This window comes from Ahaetulla prasina, chromosome 5, assembly GCF_028640845.1.
Source record: "Ahaetulla prasina isolate Xishuangbanna chromosome 5, ASM2864084v1, whole genome shotgun sequence".
NCBI classification, from domain to species: Eukaryota; Metazoa; Chordata; class Lepidosauria; order Squamata; family Colubridae; genus Ahaetulla; species Ahaetulla prasina.
The window spans coordinates 60,253,976-60,280,900 of NC_080543.1; the positions used below are offsets into that span (position 1 = coordinate 60,253,976).

General features: G+C 38.6%; 1 protein-coding gene across 5 annotated transcripts in view; it reads right to left on the minus strand.

Moving 5' to 3' along the window:
* Positions 1-26,925, minus strand: part of TMPRSS2 (transmembrane serine protease 2) — a 97,846-nt gene that overhangs the window by 8,126 nt on the left and 62,795 nt on the right. For 4 of the 5 annotated variants that reach the window (XM_058185753.1, XM_058185757.1, XM_058185755.1 and 1 more), the window contains 8 exons: positions 12,803-12,859; positions 12,285-12,483; positions 10,472-10,555; positions 9,871-9,990; positions 3,069-3,198; positions 1,977-2,087; positions 1,452-1,495; positions 143-317 (listed from right to left, as the gene is read on the minus strand). In XM_058185753.1, coding sequence (XP_058041736.1) covers positions 143-317; positions 1,452-1,495; positions 1,977-2,087; positions 3,069-3,198; positions 9,871-9,990; positions 10,472-10,555; positions 12,285-12,483; positions 12,803-12,859 — 920 coding nt within the window. Of the gene's footprint in view, positions 1-142; positions 318-1,451; positions 1,496-1,976; positions 2,088-3,068; positions 3,199-9,870; positions 9,991-10,471; positions 10,556-12,284; positions 12,484-12,802; positions 12,860-14,695; positions 14,819-26,925 lie in introns of all 5 variants that reach the window. The other variant, XM_058185756.1, reaches the window with a different exon arrangement.

The following is a 26,925-nucleotide window of genomic DNA, read 5'->3' on the forward strand; positions in this document are numbered from 1 at the left end:
GGGTCTTATTTTTGGGGAAATATGGTATCTATAACTTTAGTTGCAGCTAAAGTGTAAAGTCACATATTATACTCTTTTTTTGCAGAATAGTGTTGAACTAATTTTTAAAAAAATGTTCTGGGAGAAACTGTTCAGAACTTACCCTTCTACACAATGAGCTGCTGTTACTATCCATTCAGGGGTGATAATAGATCCTCCACAGAGATGAATTCTCCGAATATGAAGGCTGACTTGCCATGGCCATTCTCCAGGTAATGCAGCATTTCCACCCACAATTCTGTTTCTGGCACTTGTAGGTTTATTTGAAATGCCACACTCTTGTAAAACATAATTAAGAAAAAAATGATCTTCAAGACTTTTTCTAGATATTAATTCCTGATTTCCCTATGTCTTATTTTGTATCAACAAAAATATCAATATTCATATTCTATTTTTTGGTGGAAGAATACAGGGGATATTGATTGTAACATTTTAAAAATACAGTTATAGCACCTTTAGTTAGATTACATATGGATGCCTTCCATCTCAGTTCAGGCAGGTATTTTCATTTCAGAAATGTGGAAGAACAAATAGTACTGTGTTTCCCCGAAAATAAGTCCTAACCAGAAAATAGGCCTAGCCTGATTTTTAGTGTGCTAATATAAGCCCTACCCCAAAAATAAGCCCCTGTTAATGTAGTCATCAGCCAGGGGTGAGTGGGCACGGCCATCACTGGACACCGGGCAGGGGCCGACAGTATCCAGCAACATCCACAGCCCACACAGCAGTGAGTTGATTACTTGTCCAAGCAGCAGGTGGAGGCAGAAGCAGGGGGAGGCATGTGATCCAGATGTGCCACATGGGCTGTGGGAAAGCCAAGAGACGGTAGGATGGAGTGGCCAGGTGGCAATGGGAGGTTCATTTTCATGACTCTCAGCTTTCCTGGAGCACGTGTGGTGCATCTAGTTCACCTGCCTTCCCCCGCCTCTGCCTCCACCTGCTGCTTGGACAGGTATTCAACTCACCTGCTCTGCACAGGCTGCGCAGCCCCAGAGTGCATCAACCAAGGGGCTGGTAGGCTGCAGCAGGACACCATTGGCCCCCATGCACTTGCTGCTTGTGTGCGCACTGGAGGGTGGGGCGCCCAACTGGGCTGATCACCCTGCTATCTTGTTTCCCTGAAAATAAGCCCTAATGCTTATTTTGGAGTCCCCAAAAATATAAGACTGGGTCTTATTTTTGGCAAAATATGGTAGTTTATTTTTATTCAAGAGAACCATGGTTTCATATGGCAGCTATAAAAAGGAAGTACCAGAATCTCCAAGTGAATTAGTTTGAGTAAATTTTGCCTAAACTTCAACCCAAATCTATATAATTTACAACTACATTTTTCTAACGTTAGTTACAACAAAAACAACATCTATCAGAGTAAAAAAGAATAATTTAAATATTTAAGCAGTTATAGTACTTACCTATGCATCGCAGGGCTACCACTTGCTTTGATGGACACAACTTGCTGTAGCACAAAGAAACCAAAGGAAATTTGAATATATGAACTTATTGAGTATATGTATTTATGTAGGCTTTTCATATTTATCCTCAATGGATGAGAACCATGTGACGTAACGTACACTTATACATACAGTAATAATAGCACAAGATTTAGAACAATGTCAAATAGTGTATGAATATAGTTAATAAAGGTGAGTGTAGATAAATGTATTGATTTTTCCTAACTAATCAGAAGATTCTTTCCTAGCAGAGTACCAATTGTATGAAAAAGCTCATAATCAGCCCACTATGGATTTGCATTCACTCAAGCCCTTTTCCACAAGTTCAAATATATATATGGGTTCCAAAACCACAGGTGTAAACATAAAGGGGAATATCAAGATTAATTCATCATAGGTTTTTAACTCCAGTCCTATTTTGGAATTCTAGATATTTTACTTTTCCATTTTTATATATACACGTATAGAAACTATAAACATGCACACCTGTTGTACAATTTTTTATACAGGTCTATGTCTCCAGCACTAGTATTGACCCTCAAAATGTTTGCAGAACCAGTGGTAGCTGGGATTGCCATGCTGTTGAAATAGGTTTTCCTGCCAAAAATATAACAATCAGTTAAATATGTCAAATCCTAACAAATTTCTAATTTCAGCAAAATTGTATTAATTTACAAAGTCACAAATTAATTAACTGTGCTGCTAATACTTCATTTCCCCCAATATTTAACTATTACAAAAGCGTTTCCACTGTGTCTGGGATAATTGTGCATTCTGTTTCTGGAATCAGACTTCCTCAATACATGCAAAAGTGATAGAAATATATATTCACAGCATTTTAATCCAACACTGTAAACTCCCTTTAAAGATTTTATGTATTTTGAGTGCAACTAAACTTTTAGCCTTTCTGCCAGCAGGTATCAGTGCTTGAGTGTAGAACTTTATTTTTTGTACAGTGGCTAAAGAAAACTACTTTTTCCTCTGTAATATCTGGAGCTTATATTGTAAGCTCGTTTCACTTACATTAAAGTACTCATAAGTATGGTAAGGAAATCCTTCCCCAAAATAATGTACTTCAAAAATAGTCAGCATTTTTTAATGTCAGAGCCCTGCCGTGATACAATTTTTTCTCTGTTCCTTAAAAAGGTAAAGGTTCCCCTCGCACCTTAAAAAGGTAAAGGTTCCCCTCGCACATACGTGCTAGTCGTTGCCGACTCATCTCCATTTCAAAGCCGAAGAGCCAGCACTGTCCAAAGACGTCTCCATGGTTAGCAGTATCAAATATAGAGACAAGTGATACAATTCTTATTCCAGATGTGTCTGCCACTTTTCATGGCTTAAAGGATAGGATGAAACTAATAGGAGCCTGACTTTTTGAGGTGAAAGCAATAAGGCAATGAACAAAAGTTTAAACCAACACAATAATTTAAACTGTGCAGCAGGGAACAGATTCATCTGCTAATCATTTAATGGTACTCAGCTAAGGAATTTAAATACTTTCTCAATATATTTCTCAATAATAATTTATTCCCTGTATGTTACTGCAAAAGAGTGAAGAAAATTCAGTATGTTACTTACGAGTTATATCCCAAGTCTTCACATGCAGTCTTTCCATATTTATTATTCCAATCATCATAGCATATAGAGTACCAATCTTTGTTTTCAGATGAATAGACTTCCAAGAGAAATTCTGGTCCATAAAGTCTAACTACAATAATAAAAATAAAGTAATGATGTTAAAAATAAATAACCATGATGCTGATGTTTTTGAAAGTTTTAGAACATAGGAAGCCAATATACAAATAATTGACATGTCTATGGAGATTGTCATCATCCAGGTCATAGTGTCCCTAAGGTGCTTTTTCCAAAAGGCAACTGGACTTCCTTGGTTTTTCCTTTGAAAATGTTTTGCTTCTCATCCAAGAAGAACTGAAGAAGCTTCTTGGATAAGAAGTGAAACGTTTTCAAAGAAAAAACAAGGAAGTCCAGCTGCTTTTTGGAAAAAGCACTTCTGGGACAAAATAATTTATAGTTTCTTCATATTCAAAGAGTTATATGCATCTATAATTATGTCTTGAACATAGACCTGTCTTTTTTGCATCACTGCCATCTGCCAATCATACTGAGCTTATTAATGAAAGAGGAACAAGAAAATTGCTGAAACACTCCTGTACCTGCATTAAATACAGAAAAATGCAGCCAAAGGCTAATTTGGCAAACCTCAGGGCAGGACATCTCTTGTCATTTGAGCATGCAGAAGGTACGTGATTGCTTATGGCCGATAGTAGTTATAGGAACCTAATAATAATGAATTATATTTTTACAAATATATATATAATTCTTATTCAAACATAAGATATAAATAGCTTACCAGGTGCTTATATTTACCATTTTAAAAACACCAGAAAACATCAATGTTTAATAATGCTTAACTATTATTCTAATTCTTATGAATCATTTTTGCAGCCATACAGTATGTTCATATTAACTCAAAATGGAAAATGAGATAAATGTATTTCTTAGTGCAAAGTATATGAGATTAAAGCTAGGATTCTAGAACATGGGGACCCAACTCCCAGGCCACAGCCTAGAACTGGGCCACAGCCTGTTCGGAACCAGGCTGCAGATGTGGCACACCTGCAGTTCCACTTATGTGCGCAGCGGGTGAGTGGGTGCATGTGAAGCTCCATTTGTGCAAGCAGAGCATGTGCGCTTGCCCACCACTTGTACCGGACCATCCCCTCCCCCTCACAACAATCCGTAAAGCCAGAAAAGTTGGTGACTGCTGTTCTAAAATACAGATCATGTGACTGCATCCACTTCTGAAAACAGGTGTTGGTCCTATCTGATACACCCCTTTTCAGCAGGAATGAGAGACTCCAGGCATGGGGTATCACTCTGTCTTCTGGCTCTATGGACTAGGTTCTAACTGTAGAGATGCCTCCTCTTGATGATGCTCCTAGTTTCAACAATGTACCATGAGAGATCCATACACTGCACCTGTAACGACACCCCACGAATGCCCCCTGACCAGACCCCTGTGTTCAAAGGGTGAGGCTGGAGTCTCTCATTCCTGCTGAAAAGGAGTGTATCAGGTAGGACCAACACCAGTTTTCCAGCTAGGAACTCGAGACTCCAGGCATGGGACTTACCAAAGCAGTCAGTCCACAAGGGTGGGTAGTCATCTGGTCCCGCAGTCCGGGCATCTCCACCATATTGTGCCAAACTCACCGACCCCCAACCACCTCTTCCGAGACCCAAGCTTCGATACGGTAATGTCAGAAGAATGGTGACGGAGTCACTCACCGTTCTGCAGCTCTATTCCACAGATTCACTAGTGTCCCCGGTCATGGGTGTGACTGCACTTCTTGTCATGGCAAAGACTGAGCATCGAAGTTCTGGCAATTATAACTCTAATCCAGCTGCCCCCTGTCTAAGGGGAGAACTCCCTCCCCATGGTTGACAGAAAAAAAGACACAAAGAGGTCCTTCATACGTCAAATCCCTGTGTCCCCTTGATGAAATTCTTCCTGACCCGGCTTATCCCAAGTGTCTGTCAGTCCTCTTCTCGGCAGACAATGGATAACGGTAAAAAACAGTAGAATCCACTCCTGTGCCCAGTGAAACCAGGAGGTGAGAGTGATCAGGTCTAGGTCTAGACATAAAAACACTCCTCCATCCGAATGAAGAACACCTAAGTCCTCTCTCACAGAGTGGCCAGTTATGATATCTATGGTCGTATCTTTACTCTAGGAGCTGAGGTGAACCATCCTAGCAGCTCGAAACCAAAACAAAAAGACTGTAGGGAGAGCTGAAAACCCCGCTGGTGTCCCAGTTGGTATAGCAGTGATCCACCGCCGGTCTCAGTTAGTGGCCCTCCAGAGAAACTCCTGACCTCCTGAGGTTGTGTCACCACCTCGCTACCCCCACAACCTAACACTGCAATACTGCTATGTGTTGACTAGTATTGCTGGATCTCATCCTATTTTCCAGCTGCTTGCCCACTTGATGAGTAGTGGAACCACTATCCTTATCGGCTGGATATCTTTGGAGTAGCTCCATAACTAAACACCTTTCAAGTAGCAACAGAATGGACGTCGTGAATGGACATCTGGCCATCTGCATAGGTAGAAGCACACCAAAGGAGAGGTTCTGCCTCTCCAGCATTCCTCACACAACCGCCACTCGGTCAAGAATAGCCCCCCAGGTTTCTGGATGGCCATAAAACCCCCTGGTCGAGGGATACCCTGTCGGACAGAAGTCTCTGCGGAGGCCAACCGACAGGTTCACCCATCCCAGGACCCCTGGGTGCCAGGACTAAAGTGGCGCTATCCAGCCTACTCTGCCAAGATCTGTAGAATCTGCTGAAGACCCCTGGTAGGAAAGCCAGAGCAAACAGTGGACAGTAGGCCCTGGGCTACTGAGAATGAAGTGTGTTGACCCTTGCTGCCCCCTGAATCGGGCACCATGGGAAACAAGGGATTATCCATCCAGATGCTGACAATGTGGAGAGGTCCCTGGGCGGGCTACTGAACCAAATCACAGTCACTTCGAACCACTCTAGAAGCAGGTGCCACGCAAAGCGTTCTAAGGGCTCTATTCAATCACTCTGTCCTCATATAGCTCATCCTGCTTACACTCCACCCTGATGGATCCCAGTTGCGTTCCACCAGATGACCAAGGATCCTGCCGCTAGTGTCTAAGAACAAGTTCCCCCATCAGTTGACATGGTCTTGACCGCATGTGAGTCGGTCATGGGAGGCACACAGTAGCCCTGGAGACCCTCTGAAAATTCAGAGTGCCAAGTTGACCTCCTCAGCTCCCACTAGTGCTACTCGTGCCTGCCTTCACTTACAACTAAGTCTCCTGGATCACAGATCCAGACAATGGGCCTCCCAATCAACTAAACTGTCCTCCTGTGCTACCACTATTTGTTCCTGGACAATAAGTAACATCTCTGCATCATGTGCCTGTAAGTGCACCAGCAGGTAGTCCTTAAGATGTCCCCCCGCCAGGACCCCAACCCTGGGATGGTGAGTGTCCTGATCTTCATCTGAAATTGGCGCCCAAACCATTGCCAAGAACGTGCATGAACTGCTCCAGGCACAACCCCTATACCAGAGATCATTGTGCCTAACAGTGACGACAGTACTTCTAATGAATCGTACTGGCCACCGAACCTCACGCATCAAACTCATGATACTGAGCCCTTTTTTCCGGGAACAGGAGTCCCAGATTAGATCCGTAAAGACACTGAGGATAGCGCCACCTGCGTCCCGTATCCTCCTGCCAATTAGTTACCATAAGGGCCCCTGGTCCTGACCGCAGTTCCGATGAAGCTCGCCCCAAGCTCTGCAGAATTCGGGGAAGCGTCAGCCGTAACTACTGTATCCTGTAGAACTAAACTGGGCAGAGGCCCTGGGAATCCTTCTGCTTACATTCCATTTTGGAATGTAAACAAGCCATGCTGCCAGGACAGGCCACAATTAGGCAAATCAGAAATGAATGCAGCCTGTATAGCTCAGGTTATTCAGGAATGTAACCAAGCCATGCTGCCAGGCTTGGCCGCAATCAGGCTAGTCATAATATTGCAGCCTTGCTGCACCCTTAGACTATCCAGGAATGTAAAGAAGCCCTGCTGCCATGACTGATCACCATCATCTGTATAGAAAAAGTGCAGCCCTATTGCGCCCTCAGGCTATTCAGGTATGTAAACAAGCCATGCTGCCGGGTCTGGCCACAATCAGGCTATTCAGAATAAATGCAGCCTTGCTCGCACTTAGGATAATCAGAAATGTAAACCAGCTATGCTGCCAGAATCGGCCGTAATCAGGCTACTCCGTCTCACTTGTTGACCATCTCAACATTCCTCATCACCTCAGAGGCCAATGCGGACTCAGGTCCAGGACCTTTCACGCTGCCAGCCAAGGACTTCAAGCTGTGCTGGAGGGCCAAGAACCGAGCCTTATGACAGCTTTCCATTCCTGTTTCATTTATTTCATTTTATGTCATGTCATGACAGTTCATGTCATTTCATGCTGTGCTGGAGGGCCGAGAACCAAGCCCTATGACAGCTTTCCATTCCTGTTTCATTTCATTTCATTTCAATATTGCATTGCATTGCTCTGCTTTGCATTTCATTGCGTTGCATTGCATTGCATTTCATTTCATTGCTTTGCATTTCATTTCAATTCATTTTAATTCATCTCATTATTTCATTTCATTTTTTCAATCCCCACAAAAAGCCTCATCCATTTGGCTCCAAAGCAAAACAAAACGATTTTTTTTCTTTCTCTTTCCTTATTGTTCACAGGCTCTATGCTACCAATTGCCACCCTCCTCCGGTACTCACAATTCCCGGAAAAGATTCCAGCTGCAGGCTGAGGCTCTATAAACAGCCTCCAGGCTTCTTCACCTCCTGCCTCTTTGCCATGTAGAAAAAAAATACCGCTCTACAGCTGATAGGTGGCAGCCAACACTCCTGAACACTCCAAAACAACAGCAGCCTTAATACAGAGATCAGGGAAGGCTCCTCTATTTAAAAAAAAAAAACATGGGGAAAGCAAACCTCACCAAAAAGCTAAAATCAACCTGTGAAAATTCCTATACACTACCAAACGCCGAAACTGTCTCAGAAAACCTGCTCACAATCCTCTGCCAAATTGCTGTAATAAATTTTAAAGAGAACCCCAGAAAAAGTCCTAACGAGCTCAGGACTGAGTTGAAACTGGAAGCGTTCATCAAGAGGGGGGCATCTCTTCAGTTTGAACCCAGCCCATAGAACCAGAAGACAGAGTGATACCCCATGCCTGGAGTCTCGAGTTCCTAGCTGGAAAATGCAAAAGCCATGAGCCTCCTGCCACTCATCTTTTGCCTAATAAGTAAATTCTTATACCACTAATAAGGACTAGAATCTCCACTTTGAATTAGAAATATTACAGCTGAAGAATTCAGTTAAATTTTCAGATTGGCTTATTTGCTTCTTCCTTAGTGCTACATTTTGTAACATATCAATTTTTTATGGTTTATGGCTTGGCAATAAGATAGTTCAATACATAGTAAAAAGGACTTTCGCTAGACACGTTTGAACCTTGCTGTTGTAGATGTTGAGGTTCATGAATGATTTACCTCTATGAAAGAATTAAACATTAAAAATATGTGGCAAAACGTTTTATTGAAAAGTATGGATAGAATCTGAAATAGAGACAATACTTTAAATTTGTAATGATTATTTTATGGTGATTTCTTGATTTCAGGCAGACTTTTGACTGCCTAATTCTCAGCAGTGATTTCCTAATGCTCAACAGAAGCATCTCTTGATGAATTAATATGGACCAGATGCTTCAAAAAATAACCTGAGATGATGCTTCTTTTGAGAGAAACGATGCTGAAACTAAACCTACAGTGTATATGTGTAAAAGATTACAAGAATGCTTTTACAGATGAAATCATTTACCATATATTTCTGATATATGAACTAAAGAATTGGAATATCTGATAATGGAATATTAGTGGTCACTTGTTTTAAAGAATGATAATTAGTCTCATTAGACTTAAGACTGAAACTAATTCATCGGAAGATTTTACTTTGAATTTATTGGATGCTCTAAAAATTAAGTCCTTGCCGTTTTCTGAAACAAAAATAATACAGGTAGTCCTCAAGATACGACCACAATTGAGCCCAAAATCATAAGTAAGACATTTGTTAAGTGAGTTTTGCCCCATTTTATGATCTTTCTTGCCACATTTGTTAACTGAATCACTGCAGCTGATAATGATAAGTTAGTAAGCCAGTTGTTAGGTGTATCTAGTTTCCCCATTGATTTTGCATGTCAAAAGGTTGCAAAAGATGATCACATAACCTTGGGACACAGCAACGGTCATAAGTATGAACCAGTTGCCAAGCATCTGAATTTGATCACATGATTATGGGGATGCTATATAGCTCATAAGTGTGAAAAATGGTCATAAATCACTTTTTTCATTGCCGTTGTAACTTTGAACTGTTGTAAATTGAAGACTGCCTGTAATCTTTACAGCCACTAACATATCCATGCAATTAGTATGCAAAGTGCTACAGCTGGAAGCTGGAATCCGGTTATTACAGCCTGAAAATATGGCCAGATTATATTTTCCTATGTTTGTAGGCTTTCCAGAGCTAATCCTGCAGATTCTGAAGAGAGCAAGAAATCAGGCTGAGATAAGCTGTACTATTGCAGTTTCTTGAAAGACTCAGTAGCTGCTATCCATGAGATTAGATTCACTGCAGAATTAACTTGCTAGATATAATTAGTTGATTAAAGTATGGGAGGTTTTAAGGCGGGGGGGGGAGATTTATAGGCAAATGTTTGAAGACAGAAAATGTCATTATTCATTCTTACCACAACGATTTTCATCTTCACCATTAGGGCAATCTTTTTTTCCATCACACCATTCAGATGGTGATACACACACTCTTAGTGAACCACATTGTATCTTGGAGCCAAAACAACTATCTGTCACTATGAAGAAATGTAGGAATATGATGAGATCACAAAAATAAATTAGCAAAAATACATGTATATTTAAAATATATTCTATTTTAAGGACTATCATATAAATAGTACCTTAAGCACATTCTGCTATTATCAGTTCCATTGGATTTTAGATGAGTGTGAAAAGAGGTTAGGAAATTTTGTCATCAGAATTTTTTTGAAAAACGTTATGGTTGTAAGTCACACATTGTTATTCTCAGAAATGGAAGGATTAATTAACATTTATGCTAAATAATTTCACCAAAAATGTTATTATAGTGCCGTTAGAATCAAATTGCTTCTAACTTCAAATTTTATAAAGCAAGAAAGCATAATGTACAGTAATGGCATAAAAGACTCAACACCATGGCCATACTATTTAAGCAGATCATAATTCTTAAAAGGACACACAGTGGTATGAACAGCCATGACAAAATGTTGTATAATCAAAGCTTTTATGCATTCTTACCAAAATACCAGATGAGAAAAGCAGAAATTCCAGCTCCTATTATTAGTACAGTAATTGATAGGAAATACAATGCCTTTTTGGTTCCTGCAGTTAAAGAGAAAAAAAATGTGCCCATGTAATTTTAAAGGACATTTGTTTCTAAACATGCCATTAGTTTACTAAATGTTTAATAATGGCTTTAATTTCCATTATTAACTGAATATAAACATATTTTGATAATAGTTTTGGAATGATTCCCTAAACTGTGCCTCCATATTGCTACTTGTTACATTAACCACAGCACTCTTTTAGCTGATCTCTAATGAACCTATAATGTCCATTTACCAATCTTTCTGAGAGCCACCCTGTAAGCCATCCAGAGTCACTTTGGATAATGGGACAGGCAGCAGATTAATTAATTAAATACATATATATATACATCAGGGATGAAAGCTAAAAAATTTCCCTACCAGTTCTGTGGGCGTGACTTGGTGGTCAGATGACTGGGTGGGCATGGCCAATAACAATAAATAATAAAAATAATAAACAAAGTATACAAAACAATAAGTGGTACCAAAAACCAACTTTCACACTTTACACACACACACACAACACAACACAACTGACTCTCACACAATGTAAAATCAGCTGCACTTCATCCAAAATGGCCCCTGCAACAAGCAGGAACCTCACACAGCCCCAAAAAGCTCAAAAACCAACTTTCACACTTTACACACACAGAACACAACACAACAGACTCACACACACACAAAATGCCACATACAGCTTTGTGAGATTTTATGTGTTTGTGTGGTTAGTGAAACACTACAGAAACATACCAAATCTCAGAAAGCTGCACAAATATTTTATTATTTTATTTTATTAATATTTTTAGATAAAAGCAGCTAAATTTAAAACTTCCTTAACTTTAAATTGCTATGTCTAAAAAAAAAACCTCCTAAAAAAACCCTCAATTAACTATTTTTTTAAAGCTCCCCCCCCCAAAAAAAACCCCAGTTACTTATGAAGGGACAAGGCAGGCAGACTGAGTTTCTCACTGATGAGATGGATTGCAGGCAGGCAGATTGAGTTGCTAGCTGATGCAATTGATTACAGCAGCTGAAGCAAGGCAGGAAAAGCGAGCGAGCCAGAAAGAAGCAGCAAGCTGCCAAGTAGGCAAGTGGGGGCGATTGGGTGGACATGGGCGGGGGGTGGCAGGGATTTTTGCTACCAGTTATCCGAACTACCCACCCCCATCGCTACCAGATCACCTGATCTGGTCCAAACCAGGAGCATTTCATCCGATATACATACATACATTAGATTACAATGCTGTTTAAATGGTTATTTTTGTCCTTGGTCAGCTCCCACTGAACATCTGGAGAAATAAGTATAACATGACGCATAAATGCTAATCTTTGTTTGTTCAGATTACTTTGCTACATGTCCTGCCACAACTGCAAACAAATTCTCTATAGTCAAGCTACTTGGTACTCACACCCAAGGTCTTTTTGGAATCTAAAGTGGAAAATCTACTCCATAAGTATTTCTTTTCCTTATTAGCAATAAAATAAAATAAATTAAGTAAATTTATAAAAAAATAAGTATTTATTATTTATTAAATATCTTTTAATAAGAAAAAAAATCTTATTAGCCAAGACAATTTGAAGATCAGGGTTGGCAAATTCATCAATTACTTACTTTGTACTGTTGCAATAGTAGGATCCTAATCATATCAAATATATAATCAACCAAAGTACTCTTAAAACATGCCCAAACAGGCCTAATTTGCCTCAAAACGTTTTTAAAAAAATAAATGGGAAGCAAAGCTTACTTGGTGTACATTTTGCAGATTTTGTCTGTAAAACTGGCACTGGGATTGACTGTTGAGTAGAAACTCTTGGAACATAATGAGGCAGTGGTGAAGGATAATATGTAGACGTGTAGTGTGGATACATATTATAATCTCTGGTAAATCCTGGAGGAACATTTTCTGTCTGGTATGCATAGTTTTCATAACATGGAGCTGGCCTCTAAATAATCACAATAGAAAGACAAACAGAAAATAAGCAGTTGTAAGCTTCTACAACCCAGCAGTTCTACAGTGAAATAAAACCTCTAAACTAAAAACTAGAAGTCCTAGAAGCTCTGTGGCTTGCAAACATTTATGCCTTTTAATAAAAAGTGTTGACCTGAAAAGGTCAGATTCCCTCTGAATTTTGGCTACTACAGACTAACCCAGCATTCCTCCCAAGGTAACTAACTAATACTTGAGAAACCTTTTCCCATAAACAGGAACACTTTTTACCAACCACCCATTTACTAGACTGCAATAGCATACCACTCACTTACCAAGTTAGATGCCATCTTGATTTTCGGCAACTGAATTATGGCAAGTTTCTTATAAACCTATGAAAACAGGAAAAGGTTTTCTGATTTTGTTTTTATTTCAAAGTGAAAATTTAAATTACTGAGTCCTTATTTTAGTGAGACTCTTCATTTGATTCCAGCACACATACAAAGGTAACCAAATACGTGGTTATTTGAGAAATATTATTTCTATAAAAACTCAAGTGCCTGCCATAAACTCTGGATTAGATTTCATTCCTGTAGCAGAGATTTCTCTCTTAACAAACAAAAAACCCGAACATTTATTATTTTGTTGATAATGTATGTATAGCACTCAGTAACAGAGCTGTTAGATTGTCTCCTAACCAGGCATGAAACATTTGAATTGCAATAAAAGAGCAATGCAGCAGTTACATAAAAATAGTTTAAAGCAAAGAGCAGCTTAACAAATGGAGAAAGGAAAATATTAACCAGCATTAAGGGAAAGAACACAAGTGAGCGTCCCTGGGGAAGATCCCATGGGAAGAGAGTTCTGAGAATTTGCCAAGGAACAACTGTAATTAAATACTGCACACACTTGCAACTATGTAATTAATTCTGGAGAATTTGGCAGTGGCAAAACTGATCAGAAAAGCAGACACAAGATACATATTTTGTTATTAGCCTCTGTGTTTAATCTAAACACAGAAATGGCTATTTTAAATTGGGAATAATTGCAATGATCAGTGATGGCAGTGAACACACTTTTTTAACTTGTGAGAGAAGCACTAAAATTGAAGAAGGACCCTTTTTATGTCCCATCAGCTTCTACTCACAGGTGTAGTTCAACTTCATTAAGCAGCTGAAGCATCAGTATCTTATCTAAGCAACATTTGGCAAAACTTAGCTTCTGTTATAAAAACTGGTGATAAAATGTAAATGTTATCCAGTGCTGGTTGTTGGGGAGGGGGGGGTTGTACTCTTGTTTTGTGCTTTCCTTTTTTCTGTTTATTACATAAAGTCTAAAAAAATATACCAATCACCTGCATATTAACAAGAGGCCATAAAAATAAAAATGTAGCAACACAAGAAGCAGATGCAGCTGGTAACAATAGCAACATTATGAGCCCAAAACGCAGCCACAGAGGTTTCTGCATGAGTGTTCCTTATTGACCTGGGAGTTCTCCTCTGTGTTTGTTTGTGTGTGTGTGTGTGTGTGTGTGTGTGTGTGTGTGTGTGTGTGTGTGCATGCGCATGTTGAAAGTTCAAAAGAATCTAAACATTTCACCTATAATAGTTAGATGTAACTTGATGTTGCTTCCTTTAGTTCCTTCAACTAAAATTTCTAAATGCCAAAATCCTATAAGCAATTAATGAAATTTGAATATACTTTCTTGGGTTCTAAATCATTTTTATTAATTATGTTTGCCAGCAAATTTCCCAAGGCCGGCAATCTCCTCAAAGCAGATGCCTTGAAGGGGCACAATATCTCAATATTCAAATAAGCAGCAGCCCAAAACTATTCTAAACCACAATTGCTGTTTTATATGATTGCTAGCCCTTCTTAAGCACCAGTTAGGAGGCAGTCATTTTCTCAATATTACAAATTAGAAATGCCACCCACTGCTCCATCCTGAAATGACTAAATTTAAAGGTTCAAATCTTGAGGTCCATTTTTCTTTCAAAGCTCGGGGTAAGATAGGGGCTCTGAGGAGCATCCGGTTTAGAAACAATAATTGCTGGAAACAATAATTGTAAACCACAATATTTTGAAATAAGAACAATAACGGAACACAGGACAGGAGATTGTAATCAGTGGTAATGACTCTTCAACAAAGCCAAATAAAACAAGCAAATATGGCAGTAACCCAAAGAAACAAAAGAAGATGCTGTATACTAGTGTTGAATGCTACGAACCTGTGGGCTGAAATGAGAGAACTGGAATTCCTGATCTTAGAAGATAGGATCAATGGGGTGGGCGTAACAGAAACCTGATGGATTAGAGAAAATCAGTGGGCATGGTTCTTTCTGGATACAGACCTAATAGGACAGACAGGAAAGGTTGTAATGGGAGGTGGTCTTCTGGGTAAAAGAGACCAGTCAATCAAATCATCAGGTAGTAACATATAGAAAAATACTAGGCCTTATTGATAAATGGAACATAAATCTTCAGGCCCTGATAGCATCCCACAAGTGTTATTAACAAGCTTAAAGTTAAGGTTGTGGATCTTCAATTCTCTACACCAGGGCTGTCAAACTCACGGCCCACCGCCAGATGCGTCACACGCTGGCCACACTCACGCCAGGTTTAACAAAGTGGAAAAAAGTCCCGATACGTCATGTGACCATGCCGTGGCAACACAAGTTTGACACCCCTGCTCTACATTCTGCTTCTATAGCTAAGAACTGGAATATGGCCAATGTAACTACAATTTTAAAGAAAAGATTCATGGGGAAGCCAGTCAGCTTAATATCTGTTCTGGTGAAGATAGTGGAAACTGCTGTTAAAGATAAAATTACTAAACATTTAGACATACAGGCCTTGCTCAAGCTTACCCAACTTGGCTTAACTAAGGGAAGATTCTGTCTAACTAATTTATTAATATTTTAGGGTGTTAATTAAACATATAGATAAAGGCAAGCTAGTAGATCTTATCTGTCAAAGTACATTCATTAACTGGAATAGGACATGGTAGCAAAGTCAGTCCATGAGGGCTATTTGGGAGGTGAGACAGACTGGAGCCAGGGCGTGTCTTAATCTGCAACTTCTGAGCTAAAGTAAAACTAGTCTGCTGATCTGAGCTGAAGAACCACTGTTGGTATTGTAAATATACTTTATGTGTTATTATGAATATAAAGAAGTTAATTAATCCAACTGATTCAGTTATCTGTGTGTGCTTCTGGATTTGATTTTTTGCAACAAACTCTGACATTGTCTACTTACATTCTGAAAAGAAAAAAAAACTTTTGATAAAAGTCCCTCACCAAAGAAAAGCAATAAACTTAAGAGCCTTGAAATAAAAGGGCAGATTCTCATGCAGATGAATAACTAGTAAGGAATAGAAAACAAGGAGTAGGAGTAAATGAACATTTCTCATAATGGTGGGATGTAACTAGTCTCTCCCTGGGGTTGTGTCCTAATTCCAGTGGTTTTTAATGTATTTATGAGTGATCTGGAATTTTGTATGACTACTGGAATAGCTAATACTGATGACACTAAATTGGTCATACTGGTAAAAACAGTAAGGGATTCTGAAGAATTCCAAATGGGATCTTTGCACATTAGGAGAACGAACATCAAAATAGAAGATGCCATTCAACATGAGCAAGTTGTAGTGATGCACTTGGCATCAAAAATCCTAATTACTGATACAAACTAATGTAATCAAACCTAACACACTGATAAACAAAGATATCTTGGACTAATGGTAAACTGTTCAATAGCACATAATTCAACCTTGGAATTTACTACAAGATGTATCAGGTTGTTTGGCTTAAAAAAAATTGGATCAATTCATGGAAGTCAAGGAGAACAATGTAAATTTGATTGTCTCCAAAGGCCATATTTTGGGAGTTTAGACAGCTTCCTTGTGTAGTTGATTGGCCAAGTAAAACAGATTGCAGATTAGATGTGATAGAGATCTGATCCAGCAGGACACTGCTTATGGTTTTATGCGGAGCTGGTGCAGCACTGAAAACATTAGTATTCAGGGAAATGTGTCTTATTTATTTTTACACTTCTATGGCAGAATATATGGTTTATAAGAATTATATAATTCAGCTTTGCTTGCTACAATATGTTGAAAATTAAAGAAAAACTACAGAACAACTCAATCCCTTCAGTGGTACTCTGCAACTTCATAGTACATCTAATAATCCAGAAATTTGATTCAGATAAATACAGACATATTGAATGTGTTTATTCAGAAGTGTTAATGTTCAGTGGAAATGGTGTAAGAGGAGTTTCCAAGAGTGTTTGTCATATCTCCATAAACCATGTCCTGCTAATTCATAAATAATTTGCATGCTGAAAACCAGATCTTTCTAGATAGTTTTGAGTCAGGCACATGTATTCAGGTCAGTAATTTACAGCTTTAACTATATAACTGGAATGTTAAGAACATACAAGGAAGTAGAAATCAAAACCAACTGAAATGATTGACACAAGCAGCACATGTCTGAAGGAAAATCAAAATAACATCCTAATACAACTGTAGTGTTACTCAGGTAATTATTTTAGAGTCATGTGATGAAATTCACTGACCATAAAGATTGCAAGGGCTACTGTTGTACCTAGGATAATTCCAGGTAGACATTTATTGATCTGGTCTGAAATTTCAATACATAACATACTGCTTTTTTCTAATGAACGTTCTTCAGCATATCTTTTGTCCTTAGGCACTTCTTCCCCTACCTTTTTAAAAATTATTTCTGACTCAAAGGAACATTGGAAAGAAATAACGGAAGGGGACTCTGCCATTTACCAGCATGGTAATTCTCCAAACATTCAACAGAACTGAGCCAAATGTGATTTTGTACAAGAAGCCAGCAAAGGAAAGATCAAGGGGCTATATCTCTTCAAAGACTGTGGAGGAAAAAAGTCCTCCCAAACCTCATTCACCCATGTCTAGGGGCTTTCAATCATGTGCTATCAATCACATGACTCAGAGCTGACAGTATGAAGTCCTCCCTGTACTTCCCAGCACACATACAGTCATGTGAAAAATACACACTCTTTGAGTTCTATGGTTTTACATATCAGGACATAGTAAAAATCATCTGTTCCTTAGCAGTTCTTAAAAGTAGATAAATACAACCTCAGATGAACAACAACACATAACGTATTATACCAAATCGTTTATTTTTTTATTTATATTTATATTTATATGTTTTCTGAGGTTTTCACGGGTGTTTGTATGTAGGTCTTTGGTTGTTCGGGTTTTCTCCCGTGTAAAATTAGAAGTGTCTTGGCGACGTTTTGACGAAGTCTCATTCGTCATCTTCAGGCTTCAGCTTCGTGCTTCTGGGAGCAATGTGTGATTGCAGCTGTTTCTTCCTTTTTAACTGCTAGTGGGGGTTTGAACTGATTGGGTGGGAGCTTGGCTGTGCTCTGATTGGATGGAGGTTTTTTGTGCTCTGATTGGATGGGGGTGTGTCCTGTTTGGGTGGGGGTTTGGTTGTGCTCAGATTAGTCTGAGTTGCAGGGGGATTTGAGCTGGTGAGCTGCATTGCTGTTGTTTGGCTTCGTGTTTGTGGTCGTGCTACATCTTCATGTCTGTCTGCTGTATGTATGGATTGGAAACAGAAGTTCCATGTATGAACATAGAAACAGAAGTTAACAACCAACTTCCCTTCCTAGATGTCTTAGTCTACAAGAAACCCAATAGCTCCCTAGGATACACCATCTACCAGAAGAAAACACACACAAACCGCTATTTGCACGCACTCTCACACCATCACCCAGCACAGATCAACTCCGTAGCCAAGACACTCATCTCTAGAACAAAACACTTAGCTGACGAACAACACCTAAAAACCGAACTACACACACTCACAAACGTACTAACATCCAATGGATTCCAGAGAAATAAGATTACCAAACTAATCCAAAAAGAACCCCCCACTAAAATCCAAGACAGAGAACAAGAAAACGGCACAGCCCTCCTCCCATATATAAAAGGCACCACAGACAGAATCAGCAAGATCCTCCACAAACATAACATCAAGACAGCATTCTGCACAAACCAAAAAATATCCACCATCCTAAGAAACCCCAAAGACAAAACTGAGTTAGAAAATCAAGGAGTATATGAAATCCCATGCACCGCCTGCCCCACCACATACATCGGACAAACCAACAGAAGAATAAGTGCACGCATTGAAGAACACAAGAACTCAGTCAAAAAAGAGAAACCAACTTCTTCCCTGGTCCAACACCTTAAAGCCACAGGACACGATATAGACTTTAAAAAGACCAGAACTATCGCCAAAACTGAACACTTTAACAACAGAATAATCAGAGAAGCCATCGAGATAGAAAAACGCCCACACAGCATGAACAAACGAGATGATACCTCCCGCCTACCAGCCATTTGGAAACCCGCCCTTATTGACAAACGAGTCCCTAACACGAGGAATGACACCAGACCCACACTCACGAGGTCCACACAGGATGTCACCACCACATATTCCACCCAGAAAGCAGACCCAAACCCACACTGATCAGGAAGCACAACCAAGGACCAGAAGCCAGACCGCAGCTGCAACATTAGCCATTTCAAACCCCTCCAATCCATACATACAGCAGACAGACACCCACTATGAAGATGTAGCACGACCACAAACACGAAGCCAAACAACAGCAATGCAGCTCACCAGCTCAAATACCCCTGCAACTCAGACTAATCTGAGCACAACCAAACCACCACCCAAACCGACACACCCCAGCCAATCAGAGCACAAAAACCCCATCCAATCAGAGCACAGCCAAGCTCCCACCCAATCAGTTCAAACCCCCACTAGCAGTTAAAAAGGAAGAAACAGCTGCAATCACACATTGCTCCCAGAAGCACGAAGCTGAAGCCTGAAGATGACGAATGAGACTTCGTCGAAACGTCACCAGGACACTTCTAATTTTACATGGGAGAAAACCCGAACAACCAAAGACTTATATTTATTTATATATATATATTTGTTTTCTGAGGTTTTCGCGGGTGTTTGTATGTAGGTCTTTGGTTATTCGGGTTTTCTCCTGCGTAAAATTGGAAGTGTCTTGGTGACGTTTCGACGAAGTCTCATTCGTCATCTTCAGGCTTCAGCTTCGTGCTTCTGGGAGCAAAGCACGAAGCTGAAGCATGAAGCTGAAGCATGAAGATGACGAATGAGACTTTGTCGAAACGTCGCCAAGACACTTCCAATTTTACGCGGGAGAAAACCCGAATAACCAAAGACCTACATATACACACACACACACACACACACACAAAATGGAAAAGCCATGTGTGAAAAAGTAAGTCCACCCTTAGAAGCAATAATCTGAAGTAATTGTTTTCTATATGACTTTATCAGTCTCTCACATTATTGTGGAGGAATTTTGGTCCACTCTTCTTCATAATATTTTTATTTATTTATTTATTAATTATTTTATTTTGTCACAACAGTATACACAAACATAACATATAAGCAAAAGTATGCAACAACTATATTAATTTGATATAATAAAAGGGAACAATAGGACAGGAACGTAGGCACTTTTGTGCTCTTATGCACGGCCCTTATAGTCCTCTTAGGAATGGGGTTTCATTCATTAGGAATGGGGTTTGCTTCAGTTCATTGAATTTTGTGAGCACAGCTCTCTTGAGGTCCTGCCACAGATTCAATTGGATTGAGGTCTAGACTTTGAGCCATTGTAACACTTTGATTCTTTTCTTTTTCAGCCATTTGCTGGTGTGCTTGGGATCATTATCCTGTTGCATGTTCTGATGTCAACCAAGCTTTATGTGGAAAGATAGCCTCACATCTGACTCTAGAATACTTTGGTATATACAGGAATGCATGGTCAACTTAATGACTTGCAAGGTATGCTGATATGCTGTGGATTGTTTTTGCCAGTGTGGCACTATGCATTATGGAATCAATCAATCAATCAATCAATATCCATATACCCACATATATTATATGACATGGAGAAACAACACATTCTAGTTCGGATGTATAGATGTACATGGTGAGCAAAACTAATTTTGTGAATTTACCAGACGGATGGCATAGGGAACAAAGCTGTTACAGAATCGGGTAGTCCTGCTAGAAATACTTTGAAACCTCCTCCCAGAGGGGAGCAACAGAAACACAATGTGAAGTGGGAGTGTGGGGTCTCTAACCATGCTTTGAGCTCCAAGTACATAGCGCTTATAAACAGTATCCTGAATAACAGGAAGCAATCTTCCTATAATCTTCTCTTACCACTCTCTAAATGGACTTTCTCTCTCAGGCACTGCAACCAACCAAACCAAACAGTGATGCAGAGAGCGTTTGTTAAAACGCTCTAGATAGTGCTTCTAAAAAGTGGCCAAGACAGAAGGAGAAAGATGTGCTCTCATCTGCTGCAGGAAATACATACACTAGTTTGCAGGCTTCACTAAGGATGATGTGTGGAGAGACCAGTTCAGATTGTTAGTTATTGGTAACCCCAGATACTCAATACTATTGACCACCTCTAAAGATGAGCAGTGACAATTGCTTCCTTAAGATCATTGCTGATGTCTTTACATTTTGATGTTGTCTTAACACACACTTCAAGGTTGGAGATCAGCAAACTCCTAATACTTTGACTACCTTCTAGAGATAGTCACCTTTGCTGATGATCAATGAACCAAGGGCACCTGATTAGCAGCACCTGACTGCTGCTTATCCTCTTCACACATATGGAAACAGTAAAGATGTACTTACTTTTTTACACATGGCTTCTCCATTTTGGCTTCCTTTTTGTAAAATAAATGATGACATAGTTTAATATGTCATGTGAGGTTGTATTTACCTACTTTTAAGAACTGCTAAGGACCAGATGATTTTTATTATGTCCTGAGACATAAAACCATAGAACTCAAAGAGAGTATACTTACTTCTTCACATGACTGTAAGCACAACACAGCACACAGAGCAGACCCAGAAATGCAATTTATTATTTTAAAACACACACAAAAAAAACATAAAGGTCTCCTACAGAGAAAAGCCACTGTTCAATTTTTCTTATATTTGATTAAATGCAGATTATGAGCAAATAAGTATCTTGAGCCAAATGTTACAGATACCATGTTACCTGAGTACTTCTGCTGTAATGGATTCTATTTGGGCAGAGGTTGCCATAACACATAAAGATAAATCCCTTTTATAACACTAACTACCGTAATGCTATCCTAAACTTTAGACTATAGCATTCAAAGCTACCATTGAAGAATTTCTGACAGATCAACACTACCTCTTATTTATCTGAGACAGTATTATATCATAAATTCTTCAAATGGGTCAAACTGTTTTCAGCCAATCCAGTAGATTAAGACAAAATCAAACACAAGGATTACAGGAATCCTCATCTATTGTTGTAGGGTGCAATAACAGTATCTTGAAAACCTGTCCGAATTTCTCTCTGCTCATTTGCTCCTGACTGAATTGTTCTTTTTCTTCTCTCAATGGTTTACCTATCCATTTCTAAAAGTTGTCCCTAAATTTCTCTAATAGTAGTCACATATTTCATTTGGGCATGGGGAACAATTTACATCGGACTACACAGCTCCTGTACCATAACAGAAAGCATACATTCCTGCTTAAAAAAACAATATATCATTTTCGCATTTTAAAGTAGCTTTCCATATTCAGTATCCAAATATATGATTTGCACCAAGAGGTATGACGCCTCTTCAAAACTTAGGCTCAAACCCAAAAACCTGCAGGTAGGAGAAGACTTAGGGTATATGAAAAGAGTAAAGCAATATTTCACTAGTCCAGAACAACTTTCATTATGTTTCGTTTTGTTTCAGGAGGTGGAACTCCTGTATCTTTTCTCTTTTACTAGTTTTAAAAAAATCATGTTTAGGATTAAAAATTGTGCCATATGGCAGAGTAAGATGCTGTCATCCAGTGCAAGTACAATCAGATTTGTTTAATCTTTGAAGAATTTTGTGAGAAGATGACAAAAAATGAAAAAAACCAATTTATAGGACATTATTTGAAAGGATTAAAAATCAAGATTGTTTAAAGCAGTGGTCACCAACTGGTGGTCCATGGACCACTGGTGGTCCATGAGAAAATGTTGGTGGTCCGTAGAAAAATTATTTGCATTTCTTATATTGCACTAAATACTATTTATCTTTTTTTTTAAAATCATATAAGTGGTCCGCGGGATTTAAAATTATGAACTTAGTGGTCCCTGAGGTCTGAAAGATTGATGAACCCTGGATTAAAGCAGTGGTAGTCAACCTGGTCCCTACTGCCCACTAGTGGGCGTTCTAGCTTTCATGGTGGGAGGTAGGGGTTTTGTCCAATACTGAAGCACTTTCCTTTTTTTTTTATTTAATTGACTTTTTAAAAAATTTTCATAGCATTATTTAAAAACATTTTCATTAGGTTTTCATAAAATTTCCCATGACAATTAAATTTCTGAAAATATACTATTTGTATTGCCCGCGCATAAGTTTAGTTCATGTTATGTAAGTGAAACTAAATGGCGCTATAGTGCGACCACAAACAAAAGAACGTCATCCCAGAATAGCTTGTGCATCTCCCCCCACACCACCCAGCTGTAACAGACAAGCAGAGCTGGTAGCCAGGACCCCCTACAACCCAATCCACAATGCATGAGAGGCATGCGCTGACGACGATACATGGCGCATTACTGTGGAACCGGTGAGCAGTTAGAAAATTTTACTACTAACAGAGATACAAAAGTGGGCGGTAGGTATAAAAAGGTTGACTACCCCTGGTTTAAAGTAAAAAGAAAGTGTACAAAGTTGATTTACTTGATAGGGTAATCTGGTAATCCTTTTGGACTTTTGATGATCAGGACTAAAACAAGGCTTTATGAATTTGTTTTTAGATAATGAGATATAGGAAGAAGAGAAGTATTCTAAGAGAAGGTGTTAAGTTACTAAAATAGTTTGTATTTTTGATGAAGGGAGAAGCTATTTCTTTATATATTTCTTTTCTTTTTCCTTACTATGTTTTTTATTCTGCACTTTGTTTTTTCTTTGTTTTCTTTTCTTTTTCCTTTATATTAGTTTTTATCTTTTTAAATGTAATTGCAATTTTTACTAAAATTACTATTCGGATAGTATCAAATGAATCAGTTAAATATTGGATTTAGGAGAAGTGTTTGCTTAAGTCAGTCCTGGCTTGTTGGGATGCACTTCGTTACTGCTCTTGAGCCAATAATCTGGGAAGTCATATACAGTTCAGCTTTGTAAAATTGAGGGAAGACGTGTGAACTTTCTCATCAGGATCAAATAAGAAAGTGTAAATAATTGCTGATGCTTTGAGCACAGTTCTTTGTCAAGGTTCAGAATTTCCCTTATGTCAAGCTGTTTTGTAGCCCACTGTCAGTATCATTAAAAATGCATTGGCTCTATGCATACCTTAAAGGCTATCCACTTGGAAAGGTATTCCCCCTCCATTCCTAGGTCCCCCCCGCACACATGCGCAAGTCTAGAGATACAGGAAGTCAAGAGCCTTAGTTTGCTAATACATCCACTTAATTAGATGTTTCTTATATTTTATGTTAGGGTTACACAAAATAATTAAATTACCTATAAAACTACCGTACTCCAAAATGACCGAAAGTCCAAAATTCTAACTCTGCTTCTCAGGTAAGACATAATTTGAGGCCTCTTGATTCAAAAAAGTTTTTAAACTATTTGTTTTTTTCAGCTGTAACTCTAGTTGCAAAGTTAGGAAGAAAAGTTGCCTACTTTACTAGTACATTACAGAATACTTTTGAACACTACCCTAGACAAACAGAAAATTTGCATGTTTGGAAATATCTATATGTATTAGATATTAGATGTAAGCAATTTATAATCAGACCATTGGCCAGCATCTCTGGGAGGGAAAAATCAGTAGATGTATTTCTAACAAAGGAATGTCCAAAGATGTTCATAAATATGGAAAGATCATAAACAATAGGAATGAGTTACATTCTTTAAAAAAAGAAAGCAATAAATTGCATTCTGACTTGGTTTTGAGTCATTCACGTGCCAGCATGCACATAAGGCCTGTTAATATTCCCCTTTTACTTTACTCAGACATTTGGATTGAGGAAAACAATACAATACTATGCAACATACATTTCTCTTTACTTCCCTTTCCTGGAAGTTAGTAACTTCTGACTAGATATATTTCAGAACCAGACCAAACGCAATACATTTTTCCGCATAAGCAACACACATGTGTTAGTCAACTGGACAAGCAGCTGAATCTGGATTCAGCAGTGGCAATGGACTTGTTTGTCCTGCTACAGCCGACAGCAGAAGTTTAACTGCAGGAACAATATGTATTATATATGTATAGCTCTGGTGTTGCTCCCCAGTAATTGCTGCTCAAGATACTTATCTTACTCAGCCTAACATCAGAATCTAAAATATTCCAGTTTTTACAGCTTTTTCTTATGGCACATTTTTTCGTTCAGTACCAAGTAGATTCTAGGGACATGGAAACAAGATGCTTTCATGTTCCAATGTTTCCTAGAATGGGGCAATTTGAATAACCGGGGGAGGCAGGAGCAGTGGGTAGCACTTAAACATTTTTGGGACAAGATATTCTTCTGGAAACACAAACCACCATTCTTGGAGCACATGGATTAGCCTCTTCTATCCTCTTGCACATTCCTAATGAGTATATACTATATAATTTAACTATGTTTACTTAGCAATAGGTTACTCCCATGTAAAGTGCACATAAGATCAAGTCTCAGGTGTCAGTTAAGACTGACACTTGAACTTTAATTTTATGTATACTTACACTGAAACATGTCCACACAGAAATTTGCTTTTCAATTTATCTGTATAAATAATATCGGGAGATGTATTTATAAAAATATAAATTTTTACAGGGCATTGTTTCTGTTTTTATTTTCATATTTTTAGTTTTTAAAAATCAATGTGAAATACCAGTTGGGTTTTCCATGAACTACACACACAGTGATTTTTGTACTCATAATATTTCTAAACTGCACAAAGAAACTCATAAAACACACCCAGATGACCTGGCAAATTTATATGGAACTTCTTCCTCCTTGGTCAGCATTTGAACTGCCTTCACAATGGCCTGCACTCATATTCCCTTTTTCTTTCCTTGAAAAATTCGCCAACATTTTTCTGGAAGATTATCTGATCTTTAAGACATTGTAAGAAAAGAGCTAATTTGCCATAGTCAAATGGTCTGGTAGCCCATCTTCTGACCAACATATTTTTAAAAGCCCAAGCTTCTGTAAACAGCTGCTCACAACTACAGGTGTTAATGAAGTTTAGACCTTTCAAGAAAAAAATGTTTGTTGGCAGCCGTACTTTCAGGCTCCTTCTGATTTTTGATCTTTCAGAACCAGTTTTAAGAATAGTACATTGGGGACAGGTTAGGAAAATGAAAACAGCTTCTTTCCTCCATTTATTTATACAGTAACTCCAGTAGATTAAAATCCTTTTTCACAGCAGACAATGCCTGAAGCCAGTTCAGTGTTAACAATTATATCCAAGGGAGATAAGATAAAAGTGGTTGACTATCTCAGATACAGGATCTTTCAACTAGCATACAGTTGATGGTTGTTCCCCTTAAACTAGCATTTACATAGCAGGTGTTGGAAGGACTTCACATACCAATGTCACTTTAAAGTAAACCAAGTATACATGGCCCTTATGGGGATGGTGGGAAGTGAGGGAAATACATAGCTTTGCTAACACTATTTAATATATTTGATAAGTACTGTATGGACACAATAGTGCAGTCACAGTCTGTTGCTCAGCAGTATATTTAGAAGATTCTGGAAAAAGCGCAGAAATGCAAATTATTTTCTACCTGTACAACAGTAGTTCATGAAACAGATTGCTTAGAAATGGCAAGTTGAGATTTTTACTTTCTAAAATTAATGAAGATTCCCTAACCTTTTCACTCATTCAGGCAAGCTTAAATGGCAGATCTTTTCTTTATCAAATGTGGCTGGCTTCTCAAGTATGATATTGCTAAGGAAGTGCCACATTCACAACAAAAGAGCAATAAAGTGAAAGAGAACCAGTAAGATATTATATATGACCCTCCAGTTCTAATAATTGAGAGGCAGTTGTCCATACTTAGGGAAATTTCAAGCAGATATCGATAAGCAATAGTATATTCTTCAAACATTACATAGGTCAATGCAAAACTAAATTTTCACAAATTCACTTGGCTCTAATTTTCAAGTATTTTAGAGAAGCACTACCAGTAGTGAGAGGAAGGTGGATGATCTTAGCAGAGACTTGCCTTTTGATTTATTTTTCTATTGACCAGAATAAAAACACTTTCTTTGAGCAAGCTGATTAATAAACTTGGACCAAATACTAAAATACAGCCTGAAAAACCTCCAAAACTTGGTTTCAACATACAATTCAGCCCTGAGAATATTTCCCACT